The sequence below is a fragment of the Artemia sp. Qi Xiang Cuo genome, chromosome 4, assembly GCF_049724085.1.
Source record: "Artemia sp. Qi Xiang Cuo chromosome 4, ASM4972408v1, whole genome shotgun sequence".
Taxonomy (NCBI): Eukaryota; Metazoa; Arthropoda; class Branchiopoda; order Anostraca; family Artemiidae; genus Artemia; species Artemia sp. Qi Xiang Cuo.
Window position 1 is genome coordinate 81,187,989 of NC_142797.1, and position 17,571 is coordinate 81,205,559.

The following is a 17,571-nucleotide window of genomic DNA, read 5'->3' on the forward strand; positions in this document are numbered from 1 at the left end:
CCCATTGCTTGCATATAGTATTGGTAATTGTATTTCCCAGCATTAATTAAAAAACTATCAGAAGTTAAATAAAAAAACAAGTTTTTTCCACTGAAAGTAAGGAAGAACATTAAAAATTTAAACGAACAAAAATTCTTACGTATATGAGGGGGATGACCCCTCCTCAGTACCTCACTCTTTACGCTAAAATGTTTTTTGAATTTTTAAAAAGCTTACTATTCTGATTAAACGGTCCTTGTGTATCAAATAAAAGTTCAAAATAGGGATAAAATCCTTTTTAAAAGACAGTGTATAATAAATTTCACAAATTTATTTGTGACTACTGATGACGGTCACTGTATATGTGACCGAAATATCTGGTATTTTTTTGTGAAATTTATTATACACTGTCTATTAAAAAGGATTTTATCCCTATTTTGAACTTTTATTTTATCGTCATGGAAAGGCAGTGTGGTCTCCGAAATTACCTTGTGTATCAGGAGCCATTCTTAAATAATTGGAACAAAAAGTCAAACTTTAGCGCGAAGAGCAAGGTATTGAGGAGGGGGCAATCCCCTCATATACGTAATATTTTCTGTTCGCTTTAAGTTTTAATGTTGCTCCCCATTTTCAATTCTATAAACTTTATTTTTTATTTAATTAATAGTAAGAACGTGGTAGTAGTAGTCAGGGAAGTAGTAGTCGCAAAGAGTTGGTACACAACAATTTTGGGCTTCTATTTTATAATACTAGCCCCAGTTTTGCAATAAAAAAACATCTTCGCATATTTATGGTATAATTATATAATGTAAGTCAATATTGCAATTATATATTCGATATTAGCATCAGGTTTATAAGCACCAATCTCTGTAACTCTTGCAATCCAAATTTGGAAGGAACTAGTCGTGATTTGCGAAATGTTTGCTTAGCTTATCTTAATTTAGGATTTTAATTTAAGGTTTTACACACTGAAATCTTAATAACTTTAATTACTTTTAATGATTGACCATTTATGAAATCTATTTTAATCATAGGCTATGTAAACCATTTGTGAAATATCTACTTTTCTTTTCATTTTGGACGACTGTAGTTCAATTTCAGTATCAGAAGTTTGAACATCTGTACACAGCAGTTTTGGTCAAAACCGAACACCATTTCTGAAATATATATTTAGTGCGTTTCGTTAGAGTATAGTCGTACTTTAACCTTAAGGATTCGTCCCTGGGCCAAGGGTCCAGTACAATAGTACATTTGTCCATGTACATAAGTACAATGATAGGAGTGAAAAACAAATGTTGCCTAAAAATGGGAATCGAACCATGCACTTGCATGTTTTTGGACTAAGGTGACTCTTATGCAAAATCAAACAAATGAAAAAAAAAAGAAATATATATGCCCAAAAATGTTAAAGGAATTGTTGATACGCAAAATATAGAGTTGTCCCTAATCAATTTTAATTTTGATGTTTTAAATACCTGGTCCAAGGCAAACCTAATGTCTACTATAATACAGAAATTAGTTTTGGCGACGGTCCCTTATCTATAGCAGTATCAGTTATCTTCGTTTGTTTTAATTATTTATTTTATTTCCTATCCGCTTTGGGTTTCATTTATTCATTCATAGTAGTTTCTCTTTGTTCTCTAAGTTTTAAAACAAAGTTAGGTTTTAACACTCGACTTCTATTTGAAAACTTCGTTTGGGAAACCATTTTTTTAAATTCGTGAGTAAAAATGGAGTCATAAAGTGCCATAAATGTTTTGTCTAATCAGGAAACTTTTGTTTTCAAGTCCTTGGTTCAAGAGGAACCCAATGCACAAAATACATTTATTTTCTGAAGGGTTTGAAAATAAAAACTCTTTAAGTCTCTGGACTACTTGGGCCGTGATGCATGATAACAATTTCAGCCTTGAGTGAAGAACCCCCCTCAAAATTATGGCCCAAAAAGTGCAGTTCTTTTTATTGGCAGGCAGCTTTCAGGGATCGTTACCTTGGCTAAGTGACCATTTTTTTTTTGGGGGGGGGGAGATTGACCAATATTCTTTTTCATCCCTGATCAGTTCAAAACTTGCTGCAGGAAGAAACCAGGATAGGGTAGCCCAATATATATAAAGAAACGTTTTTCTATGAATGGTCCCCTCCCCCCTGAAAGTGGGGCTTGAAAAGTGCTAATGCCTTTCTGAATGGCTCAAAAAACTCCGTGATTAATTCCTTTAACCGAGAAGAACACAATGCATAAGATAGAATAGAAAAAATAAATGTTAGCACTCCTGAAAACGGGGTCAAAAAGTTCTTTTAATGACTTCAAACTTCCACCCTTAAGTTCCAGGGCCACGCCGACCCTGAAGAGCAAGAAAAGCGCAAAAAAAATATTGCGCTTTTAAAAATGGGGCCTGAAAATGGCCAACAAAGTTTTCTCTGAACAGCTTAAAACTCCAAACCGTAAGTCCTTGGACCATGGGAACCCTAAGAAATAAAAAAAAAAAGTTTGGAGACAGTTTCCCAAAAAGTTTGTTGAACTCATTTGGCCATAAGAATTCAAATGCACAAGGAAAAGGCGAAAAAATGGAGCCCGGAAAAGGTAAAAATAAACCTTTTTTAGGTTTAGTAGGAGACAAATTAAAATAAATCATGAAATTCATCCAAAAAATTTGTATTACCGATTGGCTTGAAACTTTCAATGATCGTTGTCTGGACCAAATCAGTCAACTGCCTTTTGGAGGTAGAAGGGTTTAAGAGAGCGAAGGGTTTAAAAGTGGGCCGAAGAAGGAACAGAAACGGGCCAAAGAACTATATCAATCGTATCTACAGGAAGAAAAACAATATTTATTATTTTATGACTTTGAATTTGACTGTACTATTTTACAAAGATACTTTTTTTCTTTTTGATTCTGATGCTTTCAAATATACAGAATTGATCCCTAAAGAGAATTTCTTAGTCGAAATTGGTAATTTTTTAGGTGATCCGTGTAGGGGGTTGAAGCCGTATTCTGAAATGACAAATAAATAAATGATCTAACAATTGGATTGATACGTTTTTGAAAGATGCACATAAGCTGGTAACAGACAGTGTGTAGCTCTGAAATGTGGAGTAGAAAGGGACAGTCTCTGATAACTGTTGTTCTAAAGAAGAAGTTGACATATTTAGGCCATTAACTCCGTATAAAAAAAGGCCGCCTTTCTCTGACAGTCTAAAATTGGAAAAACCAGACGGAGAAGAAGACGTGGTCGTCCAAAGAACACCTTGTGGTGAACTTTTGATCAAAATCTGGGGATGTCTGAGAGCTCATTTGTACCTGAATGGGAAGATGTCATCGCTGCAGCACCGTTTTGGGGTGAGGGGAACGGCCTCATCTAATTGCTTCCGAGGAACTAAGATATAATATTCGAAGAATGCGTTTAAAAAGAAGAAAGCATGCATAAAAACTTACCAAAAAGACTAAAAAGACTTGTAAAAAGACTATTTACTTCTTGATTACTTACTAATTAAATTAGATTACTTGTTGGAAGTGTAATAATATTAATCTTAGAAGTAGAATCTTTCATTCTTCACTGTTACAGTGGTAAAAGAGAAGCTATTTCAAATCTATTTTGTTTTGAGCAATCTGCATTTGCAATCTGCAAATTTGCAGATTGCAATCTGCAATTGACATTCTGACCCCTAGAGGGTTTAGTAGAGTTGTCGCTTTATTTTCTATTCGTTTTATAGTTAACTTAATTATTAATTTTAATTTTCATTCATTTTATATGATGCAATTATTCATTTTATTTCCTCTTTGGATTGAGTTTCACTTATTCACTCATGGTAGTTGCTGCTCGTTTTAACTTTATAAAGGAAGTAAACGAAGTTTTAAGTCTCGACTTCTATTTGAAAACTTTATTTGGGTTTTTTTTTCTGCAAGTTACTAAGAACTAAAACTAAATTAAAGAACTAATTTTAGGTATATTCAGTGGAAACAAAAGGCTATTGGGGCCCTGGTCGGTATTCAGTCGACGCAGAATATAGGGACATAATAATCCCATATAAGGAATGCATCAGAGAAAACTACTATGTTGAATTAAACCATTCTTTGGAGTATTTTTCTAATTATATCACAACTTGGTCTGGATTTCAACAAATGAAGAAAGCTAAAGGGAATGAAAAAGCCACTGATGTGATTAAAAATTTCCAAACCAAGTGAGTTAGAATTACCTTGAAATTGAGTTACAAAATTGAATGACTCTTATACGGCTAATTTTGTTGCCAATTCAATTCAATTTATCAATTACTAAAATAATTACATAAATACACTTAGGCGCTAGAGGTCTCAAGAAGCCTAGCTTGTGGAGGATCCGTATCAGTTACAAAATCCACACAAAACAAATCAGGGAAGAAAAAATACAACAATATCCCGCAAATATGACTACATTAGCCTACGAGAGAAAAAAAACCAACAAACAAACAACCGCTACACAATTACCTTAGACTTAATTTTCTCGAAACTGAGATTTCCTGGATTTTAATTAAATTCCAGACCATTAAAAATGATATTGAAATCGGGGTTCTAATCTGATCCAACATAATAAGAAAAAAAAATATATAAAGTAAAGCATATGAAAAAAAAAATGGATAACGTAAATCGAAAAATAAATAGATAAAGCAATATGAATAAACAAATAAAGAAAACAAAAACACAAAATGAGAATATTATTCTAGAATTAGAGAATATTTTTCTGCAAAGGAAGAAGAGTTTTTAATAAGAGAAAGTTCACTGGGAATAGAGTTCCAAAGAGCAATTGCTTCAATAAATTGGTGACCTCTGAGCCCTGAGGATACCCTTTAAGGCAGCCGAAATTCGTTAACAGAGCTCCGAAGCAAAGTCTGGCACTTATGTGTTGATGCTCGATCGAAGTAGGATATGATGTTGGGTAGAAGCGAGAAATTGAAATCTCGATGAGCTAGTTTTAGGTTCTGCTTCTTGATGACCACATCTAAGACATCTAGACCTGTATCACTGTAAAGATCAGTTGTAGGATAGAGTCGGGGAAGGCGAAAAGATGCCTTCACCGCTCTATTCTGTGTTGTTCGGAGTTGCCGAAGGGAAAAATAGTTAGTATTCCCCCATACAGTGCAGCAATAAGAAGGACAAGGAAGGCCAAATGCATAGTAAAGAGAGCATGACATCGGGAGGAAGAAATTGATTGGCAAAATGAAGCATAGACGCTTAACCAGAAATTATAGAACGTGTATAGGAAATATGAGTTTTGAAAGAAAGAAGACAATAAACGCGCACACCAAGAAGCTTAACACAAAAGCACTTGGAAATTATATCAGTACCATGAAAAACAAAGATTGTTCGGGAAGGTTCGGACAAGTGGTATTGGGTTTGAAAATGAATAATGTTACTCTTAGTGCTGTTCAACAGCATCCCGTTCTGGTCACACCAATCACGCACATGGTTGAGCAGAAGCTGAGCCTTAGCAACAGCAGAGGGCAGATCATTAGCAACCACAAAAAAATACTATCATCTGCAAACAAAACAGAGTGGGAATCAAGGTTGGGAGATGGAGGAAGGTCATTTATATAAATAAGAAAGAGGAGTTGTCCCAAAACTGAGCCCTGGGGTACCCCTTTAGAAACAGAGGCTAGTTCATAAGATTTCTCATCATAACATACAAACTGTGATCTATTAGACAGGTAAGATTTAAACCATTCAGAAGCAATTCCCCCGAACTAAGTATAAAAAGTTTACCCAGCAACACAATATGATCTGCCTTGTCGAAAGCTTTAGATAAATCAAGAAACAGTCCTAGAACACAATGACCCTTACTAACACGCACGGATTCTGTAACGTCAACTAGAGCAAATGCAGTAGAGAGTTTGGGTCGGAAGCCATACTGGTGATCAGACAGAACAGAACCGCTTCCAGTTGAAACACCAGTAGACAGGAATGAAAAAAGCCTCTTATGCGCAACTTGTTCAAGTAATTTAGAGAAAATTGGGAGAAGTGATATAGGTCTATGATTTGAAACTAAGCTGGGGTCACCTTTCTTAAAAAGAGGGATTACTTTTGCTATTTTAAATGAATCCTGGTGAACACGTTTTGAAAGAGATAGATTAAAAATATGGGTCAGAGGTTCAATAACACAAGAAGAAACAGACTTAAGCACATGATTTGTTAGTCCAAGCACATCAGCTGCGTTACAACTACATAAAGAAGAAATAAAAACACAGATCTCTATGTTTGAAAAAGGAGTTATAAAAATACTTCTCTCAGCTGGTGACGATTTACCTGGTTTAGGAAAGGAAGGTGTCTTAGCAGTTGATAGGGTGGTAAAGTAAGAGTTGAAGGCATTAGGTACTGTTGCTTTTTCAATAGTTGAACCACATGCATTCTTGAAGGCGGTAGGCTGTTTCTTTGTATGTTTCCTACAAGATAAAGCTTCATTAACTACACTCCGAACTTTCTCCAAATTACCTTTCCATTCCTGAATTTTCAACAAAAAATAATTCTTCTTAGCTAGTCTAATTGTTGATGTTAATACATTCTTTATAATGCTTATGTATTGATAAATCCTCAGGTTCAAGGCTTCTGCAAACCAGCTTGAAAAGCTCTGACTTCTGCAGTGTTGATTTCCCAAGGCCTGAAGACATCCAAGCCATCTTGGGTTTATATTTACTTGAAGATTTCACTAATGGAATTTTTTTCAATTAGTGTTTGCAACCGACTCATTAATGTGGATGACGCCCAATTAACATCTTCAGAAATCATTACAGAACACCAATCACTAGTGCTAAGATCAGGCACAAGGTCACGAACATTGCTCTGACTCAGGGTTGCCAACCTGAACCGGAAGAATTTAATAATTCGGAGAGGAAAAAATTACTCGATCGCATCTGTTCTTACTAAATTCTTAAAAAAATTTTTTTCACGCGCATCATTACGCATCGATTTTTACTATAGGAGGTTAATCAATACGATTTTCCCACTATTTTTCCCTTTTGTCTCCTTTTTTTTCTCTTTTCGTTTTTCTTTCGTTCTCATAGTATGCTTGAAAATTCCGGAAACCTACAAGTTCAATAATCCTTTTTTTGGATATGTATATATCTATAAATATATATATATATATATATATATATATATATATATATATAAATATATATATATATATATATATATATATATATATATATATATATATATATATACATATATATATATATATATATATATATATATATATATATATATATATATATATATACATATATATATATATATATATATATATATATATATGTATATACATATGTATATATATATATATATATATATATATATATATATATATATATATATATATATATATATATATATATATATATATATATATATATATATATATATATATATATATATATATATATATATATATATATATATATATATATATATATTTATAATTTTACATTTCTACTTATTTTTAATTTATCTCAGCAGGCTTCTTTTTACTCAATAAAAATTTTTTAACTGAGGAGATCCATCTAATCACCTTGGGTGGTTGGCTTTTGTTTTGATTCCAATATATTCCCAATCATCACAAATCCAAGTGTCATTATAGCTTCATTTTTAGTTGGTAAGATTTAATACACAGAAAGCTGATTTTGTCGACCTTTAGACGCCGGAAGTGAAGTGTTTGCTTATGAAAATAGGTGACTGCTTGTCTGTCTCTGAGACAGACAAGAAAAATTGTAAATTGTAAAACAGACAAGCAAAAATTGTAAATTGTCATATGTTTACGATAATTTTTTTCCCTGAATTCATGGAAAAAAAAGGTTTTGTTTACTATAAATCGTGACTTTTTACTAGTTTTTACTAGATTTCGGGAAATTTACTAGATCCTCTAAATTTACTAGATTTTTTTTTTTACTAGATCTAGTAAAATCCTACTGACGGTGGCAACCCTGCTCTGACTATAAATTCTTGTATAAGACTTACCTTTGGCATCCTCTCGGCTCAGCATTTTTATTTTGGAAACAGAACAATAAATTGGAAAATGGTCAGAAAGATCAGAGAAAATAATACTTTAGGAAAATTTAATACCATTTTTAGAAGACAGAAAAATTTTGTCACTCAGTTTTGCAGAAGATCTGACTGGATCAGCACGAGTAGGAAAGAAAATGCAAGGAAGAAGGCCAGAAGAAGAAATAGATTAAAAAAACCGTCAGACTCATCATCACATCCAATTTTCAATAAATTGCGATTAAAGTCCAAGTATAAAAACATTTCTTGGAGCAAGCTTATCAACTGAGTAAAGCTCATCAATTAATTCAGAAAATTTCACTATTGGGAAGGGTGGAGGCTTTTAAATTAACAGATAGTATCACAACTTATCGTATCACATGAAAGGTCAACAACCAAAGCATGCACACTTCTATTATTTACAACTGGATCAAAAATTTGCTCAAGATCTGAACGTCTCAACGTCTCACAACATTAAGAATACTTCTGACAAAAAGGGATATACCACCAGAACACTTAGTTAGAGATCTAGTTGTGTGGTATGCAGTAAAACATGGTATGTCATACACAGACATATCATCGCTTGAAGACAGCCAGGTCTCTGTGAGACCTACTACATCGTAAGGGCTATTATCACCACCAATATAATGCGGAACATTATCCCATTTGTACCTTAAACCTTGCTCATTCAAAGTAAACACACTAAAGTTTTATCAGAAGACATTGAAGGCAGGACTTTTTCAAAATAATGTTGATAAGAATGGTAAAAACAATCAGACTGATGAAAAGATTTTAACAGGAGATCATTTTTACTATCATCACTAGAAACGAAAGGTGAATCAAAACACATTGAATCAAGAAGAGAAAGTGTTGTTAGAAAAGAAAAAGAAATGGAGAATCATCCATTTTAATTATCCAATATTAGAAAAGTGGTGAAACAGATAAAGCTAAAATAGTGGGGACAGGAAGAATACAGTATGGAAAATAAGTTAAAAACCAATGAACTGTATATAATAATTTTGATGACAAGGGAAAAAGCACAAGCCAAAGAAAAAAAAAAGAATGGGCAAAAAATAACCAAGCAGATGAAATTTTGTTGTAAAGAGAAGAGTTATGTTAAGTAGTACTAGTCAATCTGTAACAATACTGGCAAAAGATTCTTGCAAAGCAGGAAGGGGATTTATGTCACCAATGGATGAGATTTTGAGTACCCTACTTCCACTTTTGAAGAAAATATCACCATTCACAGCCCTTGCATTATTCCTGCCACAATGGGTTTTAGCTTGCGAAAGTAAGGTAAGCCGAGGTTTAGTCAAAGGCTCATGAATGGCCATACCAGATCCTTTCAGGTCCTTTTTATTTTTGAGAAGCAAGAATCGTGCTCTCAGGTTCCAGAACTCAATAATAACTGGTCGATTTTTGTTACTAACTCGTCTTGCAATACGTTTCACAAACACGATGTCACTTTTGAAAAGGCTAATGCTAGGAAAATTATCTTGGCAAAGTGACAAAAACTTAAGTTTGGGGTTGTCAAATGTAGTATCCTCAGGTAATCCAAAAACAATGAGTTGATTTAATTCTTGCTGCTTAAGTTGATCAGTTTGAGCAACGCATGATCAGAAAGCTTTTTTTCAATATCTGCAATTTTATCAGAAATGTCCACTTCTTGAAGCTGTACACTGAGCATCTGTTTAATGTCATCTTCGATGCAGCTTGTCAATAGGTCTTTTACTGCCAAATCAAGGTCAACTTCGTCACCTTTTATAGGCAGACCAATTGATTGAACTAGTGACTGAATACTCTTTGTAACAGTAGTAAACAGGGATTTAAAGACATTTTCTTCAATGGACTTGGATTTTTTCAAATTAGTAATATCTGTCTGAATCTCAGGCATAGCAACAGCAGGGTTACTTGAGTTAGCAGACCTAGAAGCAGCAGCAGCAGATTGCCTCCTGGTAGACATTTGAAAGAAGCAATATGAGCAAAGTACAGAAGAATGCAGACTGCAAGCAAAAAGCAGGAAGCAAGTAGATGCTGAGTTGCAGCAGGATTTGTGGATTTTAGTGGAAAATTGGAAGAAATCTTACCCTTATATTCCCCTCTTTACCTCAGGGGTATCGTTAGATATGCTTTCAGTTGTTATAGGGACAACTGATGAATCCACTGGTGCCAATGGTTGTTGTTTCTCGTTTAAAGCAAATGACATAAAGTTGAGCACCTATGTCTCGAATTTTGAATCTCACGCCAAAAAAAGACCAATCATTCAGGGATTCAGGTTTCGGCAGCTATATCTAATGTCTATCTAGGGTGAAAATGTCAATAATTAGCAAATTAAGCACACATTTCTTGGGTCTGGTTGATTTGATTCGATGACAATCAATTTGATAATTTCATGAGCTAAATGCGAATATTACCCCCTAATCAGCTGACAATATCATCGATCAGTTTACTGTCGAACATATTTTGATACATCACTTTATTGTCAAAAAGGACCAGCGAAGTTTCTTTTTTTTTTAACCTTCCTTGTCACCTAAGAGTTCCCCCATTCACACTCCTCATTCGTTAAAATTAAAAAGGGGAAGGTTTTCCTGGACATAACTCGAGTATCTAGGTGTCATCGAGGGGGACGATTTGAGAACCTCAAGGCTTCTTGTGGTTGACCAGGTAAATTACGGTTTGCGGCTGAGCTACACGAATCTGGTAGCCTTGAATTTAATTTTGGCATGCATGCTTTAGCTCCTTTGTTCCCAGCAGTGGCACTCCTGAGTGGTTACTCATTTCCCCATTATGGCTTTGGCTTAAGAACACTGATAAGGTTCGTAATCGTTTATGTTTATGTAGCCTTGAATTCAATCAAGGTAGCCTTGAATCTGGTAGCCTTGAATTTAATTTTAGGAAGCATGCTTTAGCTCGTTTGTTCCCAGCAGTGGCACTCCTGAGTGTATACTTATTTCCCCATTATGGCTTTGGCTTACTAATACTGATAAGTTTCGTATTCGTTTATGCTTATGTAGCCTTGAATTTAATCAAGATAGCCTTGAATCTCCCTTGAATTTAATTTTAGCGAGCATGCTTTAGCTTGTTTGTTCCCAGCAGTGGCACTCCTGAGTGTCTACTTATTTCTCCATTATGGCTTTGGCTTACTAACACTGATAAGCTTCGTAATCGTTTATGCTTATGTAGCCTTGAATCTGGTAACCTTGAATTTAATTTTAGCAAGCATGCTTTAGCTCGTTTGTCCCCAGCAGTGGCACTCCTGAGTTTCTACTTATTTTCAAATTATCGCTTTTGCTCACTAACACTGATAAGCTTCGTAATCGTTTATGCTTATGTAGCCTTGAATCTGGTAGCCTTGAATTTAATTTTAGCAAGCATGCTTTAGCTCGTTTTTTTCCCAGCAATGGCACTCCTGAGTGTCTACTTATTTCACCATTATGGCTTTGGACTACTAACACTGATAAGCTTCGTATTCGTTCCAGCTTATGTAGGTTCTTAAAGTTTCTACTGGACCTTCCTTTGTACATATGACCATGAGACCCAGCATTAAGACCAATATTTTTTCAGTTTCTCTAGCTCTAAGAATTTTATCAAAATTTTAGATCCTGTATATATAAGCAAAACTATATTTTTCAGCTTTTTAGGCATTATAATCTTGCAAAACTGATGTATTTACTCTTTGCTCTCTTGCAAAATTTAGCAGAAACACATAAAAGTAAAAATGAAAATGAGAACTTTTTGCTTTGTCGTTTATCTGCTTTGATTTAACTTATTTTCCCATTTTAGTCTTTGTTGTGTAGTTTTGGCTTTGAAAATTGTATATCCCTTGGTTTGAAGTGTTACTTTGTAGATTTGAATTATGCTAAGTTTTGAAAATAAAATTTGCAGTGGGCCAGTTTACCTTTGTCACGAGGCACCAGTTATGAAAAACACCAAGAAGTTAAATTTGATTTTGCTAAATAAAGAAGAAACAAGAAAAGCTGAGGGAAAACGAAAAGACGAAGCGATAACAAGGATAATTTTTAGTTAGTCAGCAACTTTTTGTTTTAAATCTAGAAAGAACGATTATGTAAAAAAAAAAAAGAATGAACATGAATTCTATTCTTGACTGAAAATTACTATCCTTGCTGTTTTTATCTTTTTGTTTTTCATTTGTTTTTTGTTTTCGTCATTTCGTGCGTCATATATAGCCAATGTTGTCTTAGAACCTATTTAAGGAAATTCGGAGGTTGTTGATTATTTTTTATGCTGATTTTTGTCGTCAAATAAAAATATTTGAAAACTGGAGATCATCATATGTGGCTCTTAGTTGTGCAAGGCCTCACGATACTTGGATTAGTTAGTACTAGCATCATCATTTCAAAAAAAATTCATTTCTTCATTTCGGAAACGGTCTTGGGCTGCCCCTGTGCTTTCTATGCTTTTTACACATTGTATTTTATTTTAAGTTCGTTGTTTCGGTTTTACAGCACAGGATGATTTTAAAAGTTCCTTTTTTTATAGCCATGGGGTAAAAAAAAACGTCGTTTTACTTTTTTATCTACTTCGCAAGAATGTTTTTCCGTTACTTACACCTTTTTAGGTTTGAGCCTTGCATCTAATTGACTTACACCGCTTTTTGCACGACTTTTTACGTGACTTACACCATTCAGGTTTGAGTCTTGCATCTAGTCGACTTACACCACTTTTTACACGACTTTTTACATGACTTACACCCTTCAGGTTTGAGCCTTGCATTTATTCGACATTGAAATAGTTTTATTTGGGAGTACTGCTTTCCAATGCGCGAACAAGAGTGTCTCTAAATTGGAGAAATTATTTGATTTTAAGGTTTGACAGCATAAAAAATTGTTGAATTCAGTAAACGATTATTAGATACAATTATTTTGGATGTAAATGTATGAGCAGTCCACCACATAAGAAAAAATTTTTAAGAAAACAATTGTTACTTCATAATATGCAAAATAATCCTTGTTAAGATATTTTGCAGTGGCAGAACCTTTATCTTCACTTATTTCCTTGTATTTCCAGTTTTTCTGTCACATTTTTCAATATTTAGTCTATTCTTCAAGTCTTGAAAATTGTTTATAAACAAACACGCAAGAGCCATCTAGCTAGTCTATTCTAACTTAACCTAACTTAACCTAATTTATCAGTATTTGCCTATTAATATCTTTTTTGTAGATGGCAGTGATAGTGTTTAACTTTCATGTATAGAGTATTTGAAAACGGATAAATGCAGTCAAATCTATGTTTATTTTTCAGAATTTTGTTAATAAAATGTACAACAGTTAAAGAAGTGAAGATAAAGGTTTTCCCACTGCAAAATATGTTAACTTGGATAATTTTGCTAAACAATTGTTTTCTTAACATATCTCATTATGTGGTGGACTGCTCATATATTTATACCTTATTTTGATGGAAAAGTTATTTTAATAAAAAAAAAAATTAAGAATTTGTTAATGGTGCAAGTTGTCTGTGGCGCCTCGAGTAAAACGACAAGCTGTAAGCATAAGGCTTTGTCCTCGTTGTACACTTACCAAAAATAAAGCTTACAAATCCTTTCCTATTTTTTCAGTTTTTTTTTGTATTTTAATTCCTAAGAAAAACTAAGCATGTAAATTCATTAAAAAATATTTAAGAAACAGCCAAACAGAAAGCATAGCTCTTAACCCTCTTTGTATAGTCCTAACTGAAGGTCTGTCTAAACGATCTTTTATTGCTGGAGGTTGACTAACAGTTGATTTATTTAATTGTATACTTTAGTACAAAATATAGTGCTTCAGTACAGTTTAGTGCTTAGTGCTTCAGTGTTCACCAAAGAATATTTGTATTCTTTTGCTTAAAAATTGATAAACTACAGCAGTAGTGTCAACTGAGTCAAGGTTATGGTCTGATTCATATTAATAAAAGTCATCTCAATTTGAATGTTTGAACTGACTGAGTCAAATTCAACAAAATTTATTATTGTATAAAGTGTCTCTGGTTTTAGAGGTTTTTTGTATATGCATCATAAACAATACATTATGCAAAAGATGTAGGGATTATAATGAACAATAAAGCTTGATATAAAGTGTTTTATCAAATTGCTTATTAATTGTTGAAAGACTTTTACAGTCAAGATTTTAATAGAAACAGATATACATACATCAGATGTTAGACTCATTTGGGTTCATTCACAAGGACAAAAGATTATTTTCCAAGACAACTGAAACCAGGACGTTTACCCTGGTTAAACGTATTAAAAAGAAAATACTTTTCATATTTTGCCCTTAGTGGAACAGCGAAATGACACTTTATCAGTTGAGGGACTGGTCGGGAGTTTCGTTTTGTAGTCTAAATCTGCAATTTTGGTCCAAATAGGTCCAAACTGGTCCAAATAGGTCCAAGAATTTGATAAAATCTTGACTGTTAAATACTCTCACTGTAAAAGTCTAAAACTTACTGCGTCATTGGCGCTTTACTGAAAACCAATTTTATGAAAGCAAATATTTTCTTTTGTACTTAATATTGAAAATAAACATTAAATTATAGTAACATTTTGAACTGATGAACTTTCAGCAATTAATATCATTATATATCAAATATTAAGTTTAATTTATTAGCTCCTTTTAAAGTTGTTCAAGACGAATATAGTTTCACTACAAACAAGTGTTTGGATATTGCCTCCTTCCTTAACTGTAAATAAAAACCAAAAGCCTACTGTGTCATTGGCGCTTAACTGAAAACAAATTATATTACAAATATTTTCTTCTCCAGTTCTTACAGCATTGAAAATAATAATATAATAACAGTGAAAAAAAATTCTTGAACGGATGGATCTTTCAACAATTAATATCATTATACATCAAATATTCAATTTGATGTTGTTTATACTTTCCAAGACTGTTCAAGACGCATATAGTTTTCAGTAAAGCGCCAATGTTGCAGTAGGTTTTGGACTTTTACAGTGAGAGAAGGAGGTCATACCCAAACTCTTTATCAAGCTTTATTGAATTAATTGGAATCCCAATTAATTGGTCAATAGCAACTAGTGAAACTGCCCATAAAGTATTAAATTTGACATTAAAATCTAGCGAATACCAGTGAAATAGAAGGCAAAAATGCCCTTTACTGGAAATCAAATAGAAATAGAAATTTTGTATAAGCGCATTATTTATCATATATTTCAAAGATACAGACATAAAGTGAAAAAATTGAATGAATATTAGTAGGATGTAGACTAGCACAAGTAAATTGGTTGCATACTGATATCGAATTGAATTCTCGGAAAAATTGAACAGTATGTGGTTTTTCGATTATAAATTAAAAAGAAAATACTTTTCATATTTTACCCTTAGTGGAACAGCGAAATGACACTTTATCAGTTGAGGGACTGGTCGGGAGTTTCGTTTTGTAGTCTAAATCTGCAATTTTGGCCCAAATAGGTCCAAACTGCCAACGGACATATTGATATTCACAGTGCATTTTATTATTGTTTTTTGTGTGTAAATTTGACGATTAATTTCTTGATATGGTGGTAATAATTTTACTAAAAAGCCTGATTGTCTGCTGATAAAACTTGTTTTATCTGCAGATGTATATGTATATTAATCAGGCTAGTATTTTTAGGGTAATGGATGTACTTGGAAAAGAATGTGAACCTTCTGCAATAGATCTTCCTGTCAGGATCAAGTTCTTCTTACTATTGGCTAGAAAGGAAGCCGCATAGGGAGACTTAGTTGTGCAGAACGCAAGCCCATATAGCAGTGCAGAGTCAGTTTTGTTGTACTATTCATAAAAGATTCAGGTGTAAAATTATAAATAATAGGGGAAAAAATGAAGACAAATTTTGATACCAGCGTGACTACTCACTTGTGCTCACTTTGTGTTTAGAGAAATCTTTTTTTCGTTTTATGTAATTAAATTTTTTCGATTTCAGGATTAAAAGTTATATATACAAAAGGTTTATGTATTTAAGATTAGAATTTGCAACATAAGTGAAAAATTATGTAATCACTCGAAACGTTGTTTGATCTTCAGAATAGCCCGCTTGATCTTAATGATTTTTTTTCTAATTCGTCTTGTGAAACAAAAGACCTGGATTTGGAAGTAATTAATTGACCAAGTAATAAGGATATTTTCCCCAATGATTTTTCTAGTACTCATTATTTTCCGGGTGATTTTCGGCTGGCGTTCCTGAGCTGCCGTGGTCTCGTTAGTAAATTGGATAATATTTTTCTTTTATTTGGTCGAGTGAATTGGGCGTATTTGGTTCGTGTTTTTAACATTGTTAAATTCTATAACTGAAACGTTAGTTAATCTTTCTGATTATAACCTCGTGTCTAAGAACCGCCAGAATAATAAGAAAGGAGGACTTGGACTTTTTGTCAAGTCACCAATACCTGTTAAAACTAATAGTGATGTTGAACATTTGAACGTGGAGATGCTGTTTGAAATATTAGCGGTAGAAATTGAGGTTAACCATGAGCTAATAGCTAATGAGCTAAATTTGATAACATGAGTTGTGTATGTTATCGTCCTCCAAGTGGAAGGTGTACTGAAATTCTACTGGAATGTCTTGATATATTGTCGCGTAAATACCGTAAGTCTATCATTATGGGTGATTTTAATGTTGATATATCTTTACTACGTAACCATAGTAGGAGTAATCTACACACTTATGACGTAGCATCGGAAATACTGTCTACATTTTTAACCGCCGGATGTCTCCCTCAATGTCGTATACCGACTAGAGTTACCGAAAGTTCCCAGTCTCTTATTAACATTGTTTATACGAATATTCAAGTTCGAACATGTGTGGTCGTCGTAGACGACACATCAGATAATTTTATGGTGGTGTGTGATCTAACTATCGGTATTATGCCAACTATTACCAGGCAGCAGCAAAAAGTAAGAGTTATGGATACCGCTAAACTAAAGGAGTTGCTAAGGACGCCGATTTTTTACCCTGTTATTAGTCTGAAGACCCGGATGAGGCTGCAATGAGGTTTATAGAAATTATTAAAAATGTGCTTGACCGGGCGTTCCCTTACAGTTGTATTACAAACAGAAGACTTAAACTGCCTACTAAACCTTGGATTACATCAAGTATACTCAAGTCTATCATAGGCAGCGCAATAGCGCTGCCTAAGTAAAGAACAATGTTGCCACAATGTATTATTTTTTTTCTCCATACTGGGGCATTTCGAATCAAAGGAGTCGTCGCTGAAACTGCGAACAGAACTCATTTATGTGCATCCGGGGGCAACTTGTGTCCTTATCAAAGGTCAGATATAATTGGGAGATAATTAGCCCCCCCCCACGTATATCCTTCCCCCAAACACATCGAATAACAATTGTTAGTTAGCCATTTTGTTAAGCGTAGTTGATCTCCAGATAGCAAGTACGTTTTTGAGGAGGACACTCCCCCACAACCCTCGGGACAAGGGTTTAAAGTTATGCCCTGGGGGCATATTAGGTTTTTATAGAAGGCGTTGTCGTAGAAACTTAAAAAAAGGCTCATTTGATTGGAAATTCAAAGGGCTAGTGCCCTTTTTAATAGCCGAAAGTGATTGATGGGCAACTAGCCCCCCCCCCCACACCCATCATTCCT

At 33.8% G+C, this 17,571-nt stretch overlaps 1 protein-coding gene across 4 annotated transcripts in view; it reads left to right on the top strand.

Annotated features, from left to right (window-relative positions):
- The window catches only part of LOC148953497 (putative methyltransferase DDB_G0268948), a 35,962-nt gene extending 20,052 nt beyond the window's left edge, over positions 1-15,910 (top strand). For all 4 annotated transcript variants that reach the window (XM_089088569.1, XM_089088571.1, XM_089088567.1 and 1 more), the window contains 2 exons: positions 3,918-4,153; positions 15,588-15,910. In XM_089088569.1, the coding sequence (XP_088944695.1) occupies positions 3,918-4,153; positions 15,588-15,687 (336 nt within the window). In that variant the 3' untranslated portion in view covers positions 15,688-15,910. The remainder of the gene's footprint in view (positions 1-3,917; positions 4,154-15,587) is intronic.
- Positions 15,911-17,571: the final 1,661 nt, after the last annotated feature.